This window comes from Mugil cephalus, chromosome 19 (genome assembly GCF_022458985.1).
Source record: "Mugil cephalus isolate CIBA_MC_2020 chromosome 19, CIBA_Mcephalus_1.1, whole genome shotgun sequence".
In the NCBI taxonomy this organism is placed as follows: domain Eukaryota; kingdom Metazoa; phylum Chordata; class Actinopteri; order Mugiliformes; family Mugilidae; genus Mugil; species Mugil cephalus.
The window spans coordinates 1,730,254-1,744,877 of record NC_061788.1 but is presented as its reverse complement, the minus strand read 5'-3'; the positions used below and the strand labels follow the sequence as shown (position 1 = coordinate 1,744,877).

Below are 14,624 nucleotides of genomic sequence, written 5' to 3'. Positions count from 1 at the left end.
GACTTCCCTCCCCGCCGCTTGACTCCGTCGGGGGACAGGTGGCAGGGAGAGTCCCAAACCTGGGCCAGGATCTGTGGCGGGAGGTGGAGGCGGAGGAGGACGGGATGGGACGGCGGCGCTGGTGATGCTTTTGTTTCATGTGCATTAATCCGTGCTTGTCCTTTTCCCTGCCTTGTGTTCGCAGTATTCGCAGTGTGATGCAGAAGTACCTGGAGGAGAGGGATGAGCTGACGTTTGACAAAATCTTCAACCAGAAAATCGGTGAGTCAACACTTCAGTTCCCTCTACAGAACAACATCCACTCGGAGGTTCAAGGAATGATATATAAATAATAAATAAAGTTTATTCAGAGTTGCAACATGCTCCAGAGTCGGTCGCCTGAACTGTAGATTCCTAAAGTCTTCTCCTAGAATTAACGGGATTCAGTCCAGTAAATCTTTGGTTAATGTGGAGACAGGAGCTCGTACCTTGTGTTCTCTGCTCCACAAATGTTCTGCTCCTCCAACGCTGCCATAAACTCCCTAATCTGGAAGATTAGTCTCCAGGAAACTTTTCTCCTCTTTTAAATGTTGTTGTTGTTGTTTGGCTGCAGCCTTCGACCTGAGTGAACCCCATGGATTCTGTTAGTTAGTGCTCGGCTCGGGGAAATGTCGACCTCGGCTGCAGCCATGGGTGTTTTTTTTTTTTTGTTCAGCCGTAACTATTCATGCAAGGACTTAATCTTTAACGGAAATGTAGACTGTATGTCCGCAGTGGACCTTGGTTTAGTGACTTTTCCAGCGGCTTTATATCTCCAATAAAGTGAGGAACTGCTGCAGCAACCTCAAACGGTAAATGGTTTTATTTGTGTGCAGCACCAGGTCGGTAGAAAAGGTGACGTCACAGAGACGTGGGTTTTGTGTTTGAAGCCGGATTGGGAAAACATCCACCAATGTGTTTTGCTAAGGTTCCCTTTTTAAATGAGTTTCTAAAGGCACGGATTGTGAAACAATTCATAAGTGCTGATCTCCAGTGCATGAACTTTGTAAAAAAAAAAGACACTGTGTCTAAATGATCCCAAAGAAATGTTCTGAATTTCTTGTGATGTCCCGTTAAGACGGAGCTGATACATTGGCCTGGTTCATTGATTGGTTTAATGTCGGGGTGAAATCTGCAGGTAAGCGGTTGTTCCTCACAGGGGGGGCTGATACATCCACAGCTTTGTGGATCAGCCATGAACTCATAACTCGAAGCCGTAGGATTGATTTCAAGTTCTCACAAATCTCTCGACAAACCAGAGGGAAACTATGAAGTTGGCGCTTTGTGTGTTCAAGTTAAACCTTTGTTTTGTAGCTGGTTTCTTTTCCCAGGAGGAGTTCTGGTTATTAACCTTTCACCCAGTGAACCTGAGTTTACTTATGTTTAGCGCTTATTAGCAAACGTTAACGTGCTAACATGCAAATCTAAGCCGCTGAGCGGTGGGAACACGCAGGACCTGTTAGCATAGCGCCGCGAGCACCCCTGTGTTTGAGTACAGAGTTACAGAGCTGTGAGCGTTGCATTAGACAAACACAACATAACACTCTCTCTTCAAACAAACGCTGGTGTCGGCTTCTCATTCGTGGCCGACGCGAACAATCGATGCTCTTAGTAGTTAAAACAAAAATCATTGTCAGTTTTGGATTAAAGAAATGAGTCGTCTCCACATTCATAAGCAGCATGTTTTATTAATCTGGCTCTGAAACAACATCTCCAGCGTTTGGACCGTACAGCTTGTGAAAATAGTAAAATCAGGTGCAGCTGTTTTTCCAAAGACAATCAGAATTAAAGTGTCCGTCTAGACTGGATCTGGATTTCATTTGGGACGCGTCTCTACCGCTACAGAAAATCTGCATCAACAGGACAGTCCTCCAACCAACCAGAGCCAAAATCAGGGGTGTTCCTCAATATCGTCTTTGGTTTTGTTCTTGAATCAGTCGTTATCTGACACCAGGATGTGTGTTTGCACTTCCTGTTTTAAGAAAGTCATACCTGGGAGGGGAACCTCGGTACAGCCAGGTATCATATGCATTTCCAGAGTGTCTGCTATGAAGTTGGGTTTATAGGTTTTTGTTACTCTACCAGAGCAGAGTCAGTTCCCAACAGAGAGACTTCACAACAACCTGGAACCAGAAAACCAGAATTTCGGACGGTCTTCCAGGCTAGGGCTGTTTGACCGATGCTGGAATCATCTGTTTGCCTCCATCTTGTATAAATATCTTGTGGTCTTCAATTACGACTCCTTGGAAGTCACAAAAAAACACCATCAGAAACTCCACATTTTGCCAATGTTTATGGTGTTACCACAGTATTTTCACTGTAGCTTCACATCTTTTATCGGTGGCTAATCATTGTGACTGCATGTCTAGTCTGTTACGACAGAAATCATGCAGGAAATGTTGCATATGTTTAAAAAAAGAACAAATCTGAAGGATTGATTTGAGTTGGGGAAAGATTCTCCTGAAGCCCGGCTCTACCTTTCACCTTGGTGTTGCTAAAAATAAAAGCCACTTGAACGTTACCCTGACGCAGTCTGATAAACGGAGACTCTCCTCTCAGACTCTCCTCAGCCACTGAAAGACCCCGAATCAGGATTTTCTCCATAATCTTTGACTAATATTCTCCTGTGCGAGTTACGCAGGTGATTAGCGGGTGATTGTCATTCGCTGCGATGCTAAGACGATCTCCGCCGGCTCCGTTGTGAGCAGACGGGCAGTTTGCCAGTAGTTGTGGCGCACCGGGGGACCGCAGCAGCCCTGCAGCCATTCTTCTAGGTTTACTTACTGTTCTAGGTCTCAGCCCCCCCCCCCCCCCACCCTCCCACCCTCCGCTGGGAATAGGCTGCGTTAATTCTCCCTGCCTCCTCCTCTTTGTCTTCCTCGTTCTTCTTTTCTTTCTTTCTTTCTTTCTTTCGTCCTCTCGTACTTCCACCGTCCCTCCTGTTGACTGTTGCCAGCCCATGTGCCGAGTGCGTGGGTGTGCACATGCTTGTTAGGCACCTTTCGTAAAAAACCCATGACCCGCCGGTAACAACCTTTTAGTGCCGTCCGGGTGATGAGCCAGACCAAACCGGGGGATGTGTGTCCTGTAGAGCCGCCACAAACCATTACTCTGATAATCGACTGGTCACACGTTATTAATGCGTTGATTAGTCGACCAATCAGCTGCTTCTATAGAACCATTGTTAGCTCCCAGCTAACGAAGTGTTTAAGGCATTTCTGACACTTTTAAATATGCACAACTCTGGACTTTAACATTTTTAGCTGTAGATGTTAAAATGCATTTTAAAATGCGACCAAAAACTGTGCACTAGTACGAAACAAACACATTTCACTCTTCTCAGACATCGAATCATTTTTTAAAAGTAGAAAAGAGTTTCCTATTCAAACGCCTGTGCATGCTAACGCTAACAAAATCACCATTTGTTAGCTTTAAGCTAATGTTGTTGTTTTTTTGTTTTGTTTTTTTTTTGCCGCCAAACTTTCAGAAGGAAGGAAGGAAGCATCAGTGTGTAGTGGAGTTGGTTCTCGTCACTAATGAACAGGCGTCTCTGGTTCAGGTTCATTTCTACCAGTGGATGAATGGATGAGCTCAGTATCTGGTTTTTAATGAGTATCTGGTTTTTAATGGGGCTTCGTTTCTCTCTCTCCGGCTGTTGACGGCGTTTTCTTTTCGTTTCCTCCCTTCGCTCTGAGCAGAATGATTCCTCCCCAGCGTTCGGCCGTCGGAGGCTCAGTTTAGGGAAATGCACTGCTCCCGTGTAGCGTACGCATTTGAATGGTAAATATGTGTGTTTGAATATGTCAGTGGATCCGTCCCAGCACAGCTTCACTTTACGCACCAGAGCTGATAAAATAATCAAATCAATTAGCGCCCATGACACTTCAGCTAATTGACGTGTTGAACATTTGATAAGACGCCGACGTTTTTAGTAAAACATGCCACATATTTCAGAGTTTAGTTTGCAGAGTCCAAATGTCTGTCCTCCAACATCCGTCTTCCTCCATCTGTTATTGCTTCGTGTTTAAAATGCAGCCACCAACATGAGTTAAAAACCAGGACACGCGGCGTCTTCTCCAGATCATAAGGTCCTTCTGTTATTATTCCACTGTCCAGCATGTGGACGGTGGAGGGGACAGTGTGGGACGTCCCTCAGGATTTATTTGTCTAATGATATAATATAATGATACGTTTAACAATAATAACAATAATATAATATATTGATATTTTATAATATAACAATATACGTCTCAAAGAAGAGAATATAGTCGTTCTATAATATGTTTAAAACTAATAATAATAAAATAATATAAAGGAATAAACTCATGTAAAATGGAGAGTAGCAATTTATTATACATTATTATTTATGTATCTGTATTTATCATTATTATTATTATATTTAAGTGATATTTATTTACATTTTCCTGAATGTTACAGATGGTTTAATATTATTATTGTAAGTAGTAGTTGTACATTAACAGACTAATAAACCCACAGTGTATAATACTAATAATAATAATAATAATTGCATAAAGACACAATATATAAATAATAATAATAATGTATTGTTCATATTGTTGCATATATTTATCATTATTTAGTAAATATAGGTGATATTTATCTACGTTTCCTCCTGATAATAATAATCTGAGTGAAATAAAGTCTTTGTCGTGTCCTGAGCGTGTGCGGCTGTTTGGTCTGAAGAGGCCTCGTCCTTCAGCTCGATGAGCCTCGCTGGCTGCCATGGCAACCAAGGTCACAAAGAAGACGGTGCCGCTGGAATGTCTGTCCTCGTGGACGAGACGTCTTCATTCCTCCATCACTGACGGCTTTATTGGACCCTTTCCAGAGGGGCGGGGGGGTTTAAAGTCCGGTTATTGTTATTTTTAAAAAAAAAGTCCATCTGGCGAGCGTCCTTCGCTGTCTTTGGTCGTCCCGGCGCCCGGGGGCGGGAGGGGGTGACAGTCAGAGTCCTTATTTTAGGCCGTGTCACAAAGATGAGGAGCGTGGCGTCGGTCAGAGGCCGTCGGCGTCCACATGTTGGACCATCGTCCACCAGGGTCCACAAGCGTCCACCCGGGTCCACCCAGGTCCACCCGGCCATGAGTGGACTCGTCCCGGGGACGTCCACGGGTCAGAGGGTGTCAGGGTCACCCAGGATGAACATTATATAATAAAGACCCTGTACCCAGGCTAAATACAGCATCTAGCTGGGCACCACCTCACCTCCAGTTATACGTATGTATCATATGTGTGGGTTTATAGGGAGGAGACATGAGGGGGGACGAGACGGAGACGGGGGGACAGGGAGAATAAGAGGAGGAAGTGTGTTCTCCTCCATGTTTGTGTCCCTCAGCTGATGTTCATTTATTAGGAGATGGTTAGTAAAAGTTACCATGGTTACCACCAGAACCTTTACTCCTCCTCCATCACTCTGGTCCTGGCTCTGGTCCTGGTCCTGGCCCCGGTCCTGGCCCCGGTCCTGGGTCCCGGTCCTCCTGGCTCTGTGTCTCCTGGTCCTGTCCGTCCGGTCCTCTGGTCCTGGTCCGTTGGCCCTTTTGGTCCTGTCCTGGTCCGGTCTCTGGTCCTGGTCCTGGTCGCTGCCGTCCTCGGTCCTGGTCCTGGTCCTGGTCCTGGTCCTGGTCCCGGTCCCGGTCCTGGTCCTGGCTCTGGTCCTGGCCCCGGTCCTGGTCCTGGTCCTGGCCCCGGTCCTGGTCCTGGTCCTGGCTCTGGTCCTGTTCCTGGTCCTGGTCCTGGTCCCGGCCCCGGTCCTGGTCCTGGTCCTGGCTCTGGTCCTGGCTCTGGCTCTGGTCCCGGTCCCGGTCCTGGTCCTGGTCCTGGGGGTTTTATTCTCCCTCTAAGAACCGAACCTAAAAAGCAACAAATGAACCAGTAGTTTGTTTCCTTGCGGAGCCTCGAGTCTCTGACTAATGTCGGCTGTTTATTAACGTCTTCGTCATCTTGCATCTACCCCCCCATCCCCTGCTGCCCCCCCATCCCCTGCTGCCCCCCCCCACGCCCCCGCGTCCCCGTCCCCCGTCCACCTGCTGCCTCCATCCAGCCTCTAGAAGTTCTGAGTTCAGCTGCTTTCACTCCTGAACCAACAAATTTGGACTATGTCTGTTAACATGGACTGACACAGGATAATACTTTAATAATACTTTAAATATCCTTTTCTTTTATGCTTCATGGAGGAAAAATGAATGAGTTGTTTAAATCTCAGAAAAGACGCAGCAGGAAATATTTCACCCTTTATTTCTTGGTATTTAAACAATTTATAACAAATTACACCATCAAACGAACTGACAGAAAAATATGTAAGTAAATTAAAATAAATGTTAAAAAGAATGGAGAGAAATATATAAATGTATTTAAAATCTACAAAGTCTAAATATAAAACATAAAATAATATAAAATACATAAAAGAAAATGTGATATCAGTTTACAAATTATATATGAAATACATAAAAAATGTCAAAATATACACAAAACGTTACGTAAAGTATATGTAAAATAACCCACAAATATTATGTAAGTATATAATAAATATCTGATCATATACAGACATGTATATAAAATACAAAATATATATAAAACGTATATAAATGATAAAATGTATTTGTATATAAAACATACAAAATACATAGAAATATTGGAGTGTGTATAAGATATAAGATGCACGTTTCACTAGAGTAGAAGTATGGATATGAAGATATGTGTTAATATAAAATAAAACTAGATGAATAAACAGTGTTAGATAAAATAAATCACCACGTTAAATCGTTTCAAATCGACAGACGCTCAGATCTTCACATATCGTCATCAGAAAAAAATAAAAACGCTGCCACAGTTTAATCCACACACAGAAAAATAAATAAAAAAACACACAAAGTGAAAGAGATGAAAGTGTGAACCAGCGACGGGGAAAATAAGACGCGGGGATCGTTTATCAGAGCGGCTGTGTTTTATGACGATTGCATCATCTCCTCATCTCGGCCTCTGTTTTCATTCTTCAGTCCTTTTCTTCCTCATTCTTTCTCCTCCTCCTCCTCTTCTTGTCCTCTCTTCCCCCCTCTCTCTCTCTCGCCTTGGCATTCTCCCTCTCCATCTGTCAGACTTCAGGAATGGATGATGGAGAGTCTCCCGTTGCCGGGCAACTGCGGTTGCCGCGGCAACCGGACCGACCAGAACTGCTGCTGCTGCTGCCGCTGCTGCTGCATTTGCTCGTCGATGGGGAGAAATGAAATTGATTAAAGGAGGAATAAAACAGGTGATCGGAGAAAGGGAGGGAGGGAGGTCGATGTTAAAGGCGAACGGAAAAAAAAAATATTAGAAAAAAATAAACGGTAAAAACGAGCCCGTCGCCATCTCCCTGCCTTTTTTCCCAGAATGCAGCGTTTCTTTTCTCCCAGAGGCCAGGATGTGTGTGTCAACAGACTGTCCACGCCTCCAGTCCTCCTCACGTCTGTCCTTTTTATTCATCCGTCGTGATTCACGCCATCTTCACATCAAAGCTATCGGACTGTTTCTGAACACGACAGACGCTGGAGCTGAGAGAACAATAATAATAATAATGATAATAATACGCGTTTCTCTGTTTTACTCTGCAGAAATGTTCCCCTGCAGACCTGTATTAGCCTTTCAAACAGCCCTGACGTTCATTTACATAGATTTAACTGGCAAAATGTTGCTGTAAATGGAGCGACGTACATCAGGCGTACGCCCACGCATCACAGCACCAATGAGAGGTTTCATTTGAGTAAAGGGATGAAAATAACAGACACCTGGTCGTTGTTGTGTCCGAACGAAGCTGCAGACGGCAGCTTCAAAAAGAAATCATAGGACGCAACTGGTCAGTCTCGATATTCCTGTTTTTAATCCATCACAAGTGTGGAAGGAAATAATGAGGTCAAGTTTGATAAAATGGTGGTAAAACACTCAACACCCAACGAGAAGTGCAAAAAGCTAAAAGTGTTAAACGACCCTAATATCAGCTTTTTAAGGTTAAATGTTGGGTTTGATTTAAAGCTGTGGAATCTTCTCCTGGAGTCGACTGGATCCAGTCCAATAAATGCAGTGAGGGGAGGGGAGCTCGTAGCTCGTGTTCATTTCAGTTCACACAGGAAACGTGGTCGGTCACAGGTTTCTACTTCCTCTTCTTCTTCTTTGGTTTTTGGCAGCTTTGACGCTAGCTAACGACTCCGTTCTCCAACAGCAGCAGTTTAGTTGCGAACATAAACCACGTAGCGCCCTAGTTACTTCACCACATTAAGCCACGCCCCCCGATGATTTGATTGGCTTGGCGGGAACAGGAGACAGTGGTCAGGAATCGATCACGTTTGTCCAGTTTAAAGCGTTTGTTTGGACGGCAGCGCTGAGTTAACCCCAGGTAGAACGTGTTGGTGGATGTCACCGTCTTATTTGACTTGAGAATCACCCTCAGCTCTTTTACGATCATCTTAAACTCCACAGAGTAAAATGACATTTAATTAAACGTGTGGCCGCTGAGGCTCAGTTTTGTCCGAGGAATTGGAAATTGGTTCCACCAAATTACAGCCAATAACAGTAATACGTGTTCCAATAATAATTATGGACAAATTCAGTACGTCCTAATAAAAGTTATAACAGTAATAAAAGAGAAAAGAAGGCATTTAACTAAAGAGCTGGTTTAAAACCTGCCAGAACCAGATTAGACACAGAGTTCTAGTTCATCGTGGTTTTGTTATTATTAGCCGAGTTGTCAACTCGGCTAATCAACATAATCCGATGGAGTCTGAGACCTTTTCTTCACAGATAGATGGGTGCTGCTCTCTGACATCTGGTAAATCACATGAGACGTCATTATTGGTGTTTTCATTAATTAATCAAGAAATGAAGTTGATCTCTGACGCTGAAGAATTACCAGAACCATCGCCCCCTGACTTTCAGGGTGCGCTGGGTCGATGTGTTTCCAGACCTAAATGAGTCTGAACCTCGTTAGGTGTCGTTTTCAGTCGTTTGAGCTGCATAGTGTCAGACCTGTGATAAATTCTGCTTTTATGTGTGTCTGGGGTGTCGTCACCTCGGTAACCTCAAGGAAGGAATGTGTCATGTAGGTCTCGTTTGATGGTGAACGCTCAGCGATGAGACCCGATCACACGTTCAGTGCAGAGGTGGATGGTACGAACCAGTGTAGCGTCTCAGACTATGACTCCTGACGGGTTGTGTTCAGGTGCTCTTGGTGTTTGAGGTTTAACTGGTTGTCGTTAAAAGTTTGTTGGTCCTAGATCCTTAGATCCTGGACTTCAGGGAATCCAAAGCCCTTGTAGATGGGATTAAGTATCAACGATGTCCCGGGTCAATCCCTGCCTGTCTTTAGCTCCTTCATCCAAACAGCTTTAGTGAAGGAAAGTAGGTCTAGAGTCTCTCTGTTGGGAACTGATTCTGCGTAGACGTGCTGGGCCAATCGGATCATCTGGGCGTGGCTTAATGTGGCGATGGACTTAAGAGTGTCTTTTATTTACAACAAAAGTTGCAGAACTTAGCTCTTAAGACGTTTGTTGAGGACAAACTATTATCGGTGATTAAAGCGTTTACTGAGAAGCAAACATCTCACAATTCCCTGATCTCATTGGTCGTAGGACTGACCAGTGACATGCAGGTGTTTGTTTTTCTTTTTTCTCTGTATCGGTTAAAACGCACCCTCAAGTGAAATTTAAATGTCGTGCATGTGTCCTTTCGGTTCAGATAATGTCTGGGAGACCTTTACTCCACGTCGTGGACTTCATTCTCTGTAGAAAAACAAAGAGAAATCGCTCGGTTGCTCAACAGTTGCTCAATTGCACTTAAGAAAAGATCAGAGAAGAACTGATCAGGAGTTGATATTGATCCAGTCTGATTGCATGCCTGATGCTAACTGTTAGCACGCTTGTCTCAGTAGCTAGCTGGCAGTCAGTGAGCTCAAGTTAGCTTCAATGCTACTGGCACAACTATTTAACTATTCATGACCATTGTTGTTGAACCCTCGTCGATGTTGCATAAAAAGCTGAATGTTGCGACACCGGCAGCGTCTGTCATCGCTGTGTTTGTGCACTCAAAGGTCAGTCTGTAAAGTCACTCATGGTTCACGGTGGCAGCGTGTTGATTTGTTTTGCAAACTCGCTGACAGCAGCAGTTCAGCGCTTCGACGCTTCTACACACTAGAACATTTCTGCTTGCTTTAAACTCTGGTGTGACTCAAAGGAAAAGACGCCACGCCTCAGCTGTTTGAAGAGGAACTCCACCAATGTTACACATTACTGTGTTTTCCCAGGTGTTGAGGAGCAACACATGTGAAAACAGTTGTGTGAAGCTTTTAGTGTCTGTAGGGGGAGCTGTGGGAAGTCTGATGGATGTTCTCGTGTTGTGGTGGAGCTGAAGTTTTCAGTTAAGACTTCTGCAGGTAAATGACGGCGGCATCTCAGTGTCTCCACAACATTTCCCCTCTAGGTTCATGTCTCTTACTTTTGTCCAGCTTCTCTATGTCCATGAGCTGAATGTGAAGAGAAACTGGGTCATGCATCAAGACAAGGAGCCCAAGAACACCAGTGGTTCTCCAGAAGAACCAGATGAATGTTTAGGAACAAGTCAAAGTCCTGACCTTCATCCAGTAGAAATGTTGTAGCATCAGTTGATGAGAGGAAACCACCAACATCTCACAACTGAACCGACTCTGTTCTGAGGATCAAACTGATCAGCTGTTACCAGGAACATTTAGCTACAAGGAGCTCACAGCACAGACTGTAATATTGGCTCATTTAATCAGTATAACTATAATATCTTGGGTTCTCTTTGAGCCACAGACTTTCAAATAATAATAAAACCTCAGCTCTGTATCTCAACCTTGAACCAAACCTTTGGCGACCCAGTTGAATTGTGGGTAATGTTAGTTCCTGACTGTCCTTTAGTTTCTGCCGATGCTAAATGGGTTAGCGGTACTCGGGCTGGTTAATATGGCGTGCAGGACTTTTTCTCCTCGCTATACGCCACAGAGACAGATGTCAGCTTTTCACTTTGCTGCACATTTTCTATATTTTCCTTGACCCATAGCCTCCCTGCCTCCAGGTTTTCTGGTTTTGTGTGTCCTTTTTGTCTTCGTTTGTCCTGGACAGGACCACCGCTGTCATGTTATGGCGTCTCCATGCGTTGGCGACCACATGACTGGTGGCCGTGGACATAAATCTCTCCTCAGATGTGCAGGTTGATGTAATAAAGCTGTTTAACATGCAGACTGGAGGCCCGCCGGGAGGCCTGCAGACACTCTCCATATGCTCCGTCTCTTTTATTGTTGTGTCCAGTTCGCCGGCTAGATTGTAAACCAAATGTGTGAATCATGCTTTAAGCCCTCGCCTGCCTTTCCTCAGCGCTCCGAGGTGATTACAAAGTCGTGGAAGTTGAATTTGCAGAAGCGAGTACAATGTGTTCAGACGTTGAGAGCTAATACATTTTAACATATTTAATTCAAGAGCCTTTGTAAACACTCAGAGTTGTTCCAGGACGAGACATCCGCTCCTGTAATTTGTTTTACTTTTGCAAACAGTCCCGTGGTGGAGTTACACCATGTCTTCAGAGCGCTGTACATGCCTGGGGCATCTCAGACATGTTCCTCCTCAAATACCTCCAAACTTAAAGCTAACGCGATCTCATAACTATAAAGGGAGTGTCTTTAATATTAATATGATGTGTCGCTAACGTCACGTAGCATCTCGCCGCTCTTCGCTGGGTCGGACTGGGAGTCGCTGCGGGTTTCCTGATTTAAATTCAAAATACAGCCACACATCACATCAGCCTTCAGAGTTAAACACAGTTAAAGCTTCTGTCGTGTTTTAAGTCTCCTTTCAAGGCTCGGTAGATGGAGCAGGATGTTCATGAACCGGTTCATGTGGTACGACATGGCTAGATAACACATTTAAAACATTAATCAGAGGATTTTAGGAATAAATATCAGATCTTTCCAACAAATCCAAACCCAGCTTATCGTCCACCTACAGCTTGATGTTGGTTTGGTCCAGTCAAACACGTGCATTTTAAATTAGTTGGTAGATAAAAGCCTTAAAAGTAATTTTAATAGTAGTTTCTTCTCATTTTTCGAAGCGAAGCGCTTTTTAAAAGTCATCAAACACAGCAACTAAACACGAACTTCAGAGACATCACCTTATTCTGTAAAGTTCTGATTGTAAGTTTTTAGTCGACTAAACCGACCAACTATTCCTAAAACAAATGAATAAACTGCACCAACACAAAAATAATTCTTCGTTGCAGCTGTTGGACTCATTCTCCTGATAAATATTTGACGTGACTGTTTTCTGCTGCTGCTTTTTGTTGGTGACCGTATGAAGTTCCTCCACCTTTGGAGCCATCAGGCCTCAGGGGAGATGAATCCACTCAGTATATTCATCAAACTAAAGAGACGAGGCCTGAAGTTTCCGAATCAGAGCTGGTGGTGTTACCTGAAAACCATGTGCAGAATGTGAAGAGGTCAGGTCCTAGAAAACCAAACCACACGAGAAGACGATTAACTCAGACCTTCTGACTCTTTGTTTTTTGTCCATACATCTACGTCTAAGACACATTTAATCTGTTCAGGAAGAGGAATGTCTTATTTACTGTTTATTCTTCCATTTGTCAGATAAATCCTACGTCTTTGCCCTTTGAAGCCGAGAACCTGTGCACTCATGTTGTAATTCTTTGCATTTCGCTATAACTTGAAGCCTGAACTGTGAAGGTTTAAGCCACGGTTTATAATTAAATTCCCCAAAGTTTTAATCAAGAGTCAGGAAGTATCTAGAAATTTGGCCGTTTGGGCAACTAAACTAGTGGTTGAACCAACATCAAACAGAATAATGAGAACTCACAATAACTTTTAGCAATGCAAAGGTAATTCAACAAGTTCTTGACTTTTGTTGTGTGTTTGTAGGTTTTTATCAGGTCGAGGTCATTTGACTGACTCAGTCGTCGCAGAATATCCCAACGGTTTTACCTTCAGAACTCGTGGTTTGTCCAGATGGAGTTGTTGGATTTCTAGAGTGCGTTTCATCTGATGTTTGTGACGGTTCTCTACCATCCAGCTCATGTCTTGAGTTCTTAAGGAGTTGGAGGAACGTCGGTTGGTGTTGTCCATCAGAAACTCAACTGTGGTGTGTTAACAACCAGATACGTGACTATAGTTGCAGGAAACTGTTCATCACGTTTCCCCAATGAATGGTTCTCCAGTGAACCAATATAACCAATATCGGCCAGATGCTTTGCCCACCTGGAGTCTCCTCTTTATCGTAGACTTGGATAATAAAACGCCTTCTTTGATGGTGTTTAGACGTTTAGTCTCCTTCAAACGAAGACAACGTGTCTTTCTTGAGAAGTGGTATCGACCACCTTGATCTCCAACAATATATGTATATACACCACTGCCCTCATGTAGACATACACCTCTAGACATGTAGGGACTGAGCCGTGGACACATTGTGTCGGAGTTATATCTGAAAGCCACTTTATGAAATTACGTCTAAAACTGGAGAGTCTGAGTGTCTTTATTGGAAAGCAGGGCAGCAGAGCGGCGTGGCTGGAAGAATACCTAATATTGTTTGCTAATGCTGAAGTTATACTCGGATGAATATCGGTCACATTGTGCAGTGCATGCACACACACACATACGTACACACTGTGGGCTGCTCTTCCACCAGTAAAGGTCAGTGTATGTATAATGCAACACAGTCAAGTCATCTCCTCCCTCACATGACTCTTCAATAAGATACTTTCTCTTTTTTTATTCCCTTTATCGTGAGTAGAAACTCAAAGCGATCCAAAGAATAATTTACTCCTGCAGCGGTAGCAGAGTCCAAAATATCCTCTTACAACCGGCTGCTCGTCCCCGTGTCGTCCACTAGACTAAAGCTTCCATAAAACCTCCACGTTCAGTCCATCCAGTCCAATAAATCCACTTCCAGTCAGAGTCCATGTAGTGTGGGGAGGGGAGCTCGTGCCGTGTTGTTGTTGTTGTTGTTGTTGTTGTTGCTGCAGCCTTTAACCTGAATGGACTCCATGGAAGCTGTTCAGTCCTTTTATTGTTGGCAGTATTAAATAATGATTAACTACAACCACCGCAGCAAACGAACCAGCGTCTGACTCGCTTCCTTCGACACATCAGACGTGGTTTAGTCACACAAGACTTTAGCTGTCCTTTGATTTTTGGCAGCTTTAATGCTAGCTAGCAAACAGGAAGGAGGTGTCATCGCACACCTACACAGACGTGCTTTTGATTTACAGCAGATCTAAAATAAATGACCTGAAATTATCAGGGTTGTCTGATATGTCTCCGTAATAAACCAAAACAAAGGCACATAAATCCTGGTGCTGGCTCGATAAGAGCTAACAGCTAGCGTACAGGTCACTGAGCTGTCCAAGCTCAATGACCTGCTGGCAAAGCAGCTACCAGGTCTTCACCACATGAAGCAGAACATTGTGTCCTTCCTGTTTATGGATTCTGTGTTGATCTGTTGTAGACTGCACGACAAACCTCCCAAGGTTGCGGTTCATTCATTTATCTTTTTGTGAAGTCTCTCCTTTGGGAACTGGTTCTGCTCCGGTGAAGA

The 14,624-nt window shown here is 44.0% G+C and overlaps 1 protein-coding gene across 1 annotated transcript in view; it reads left to right on the top strand.

Annotated features, from left to right (window-relative positions):
- Positions 1-14,624, top strand: part of grk3 (G protein-coupled receptor kinase 3) — a 63,212-nt gene that overhangs the window by 13,851 nt on the left and 34,737 nt on the right. The window contains exon 3 of the mRNA XM_047569960.1: positions 185-261. Coding sequence (XP_047425916.1) covers positions 185-261 — 77 coding nt within the window. The remainder of the gene's footprint in view (positions 1-184; positions 262-14,624) is intronic.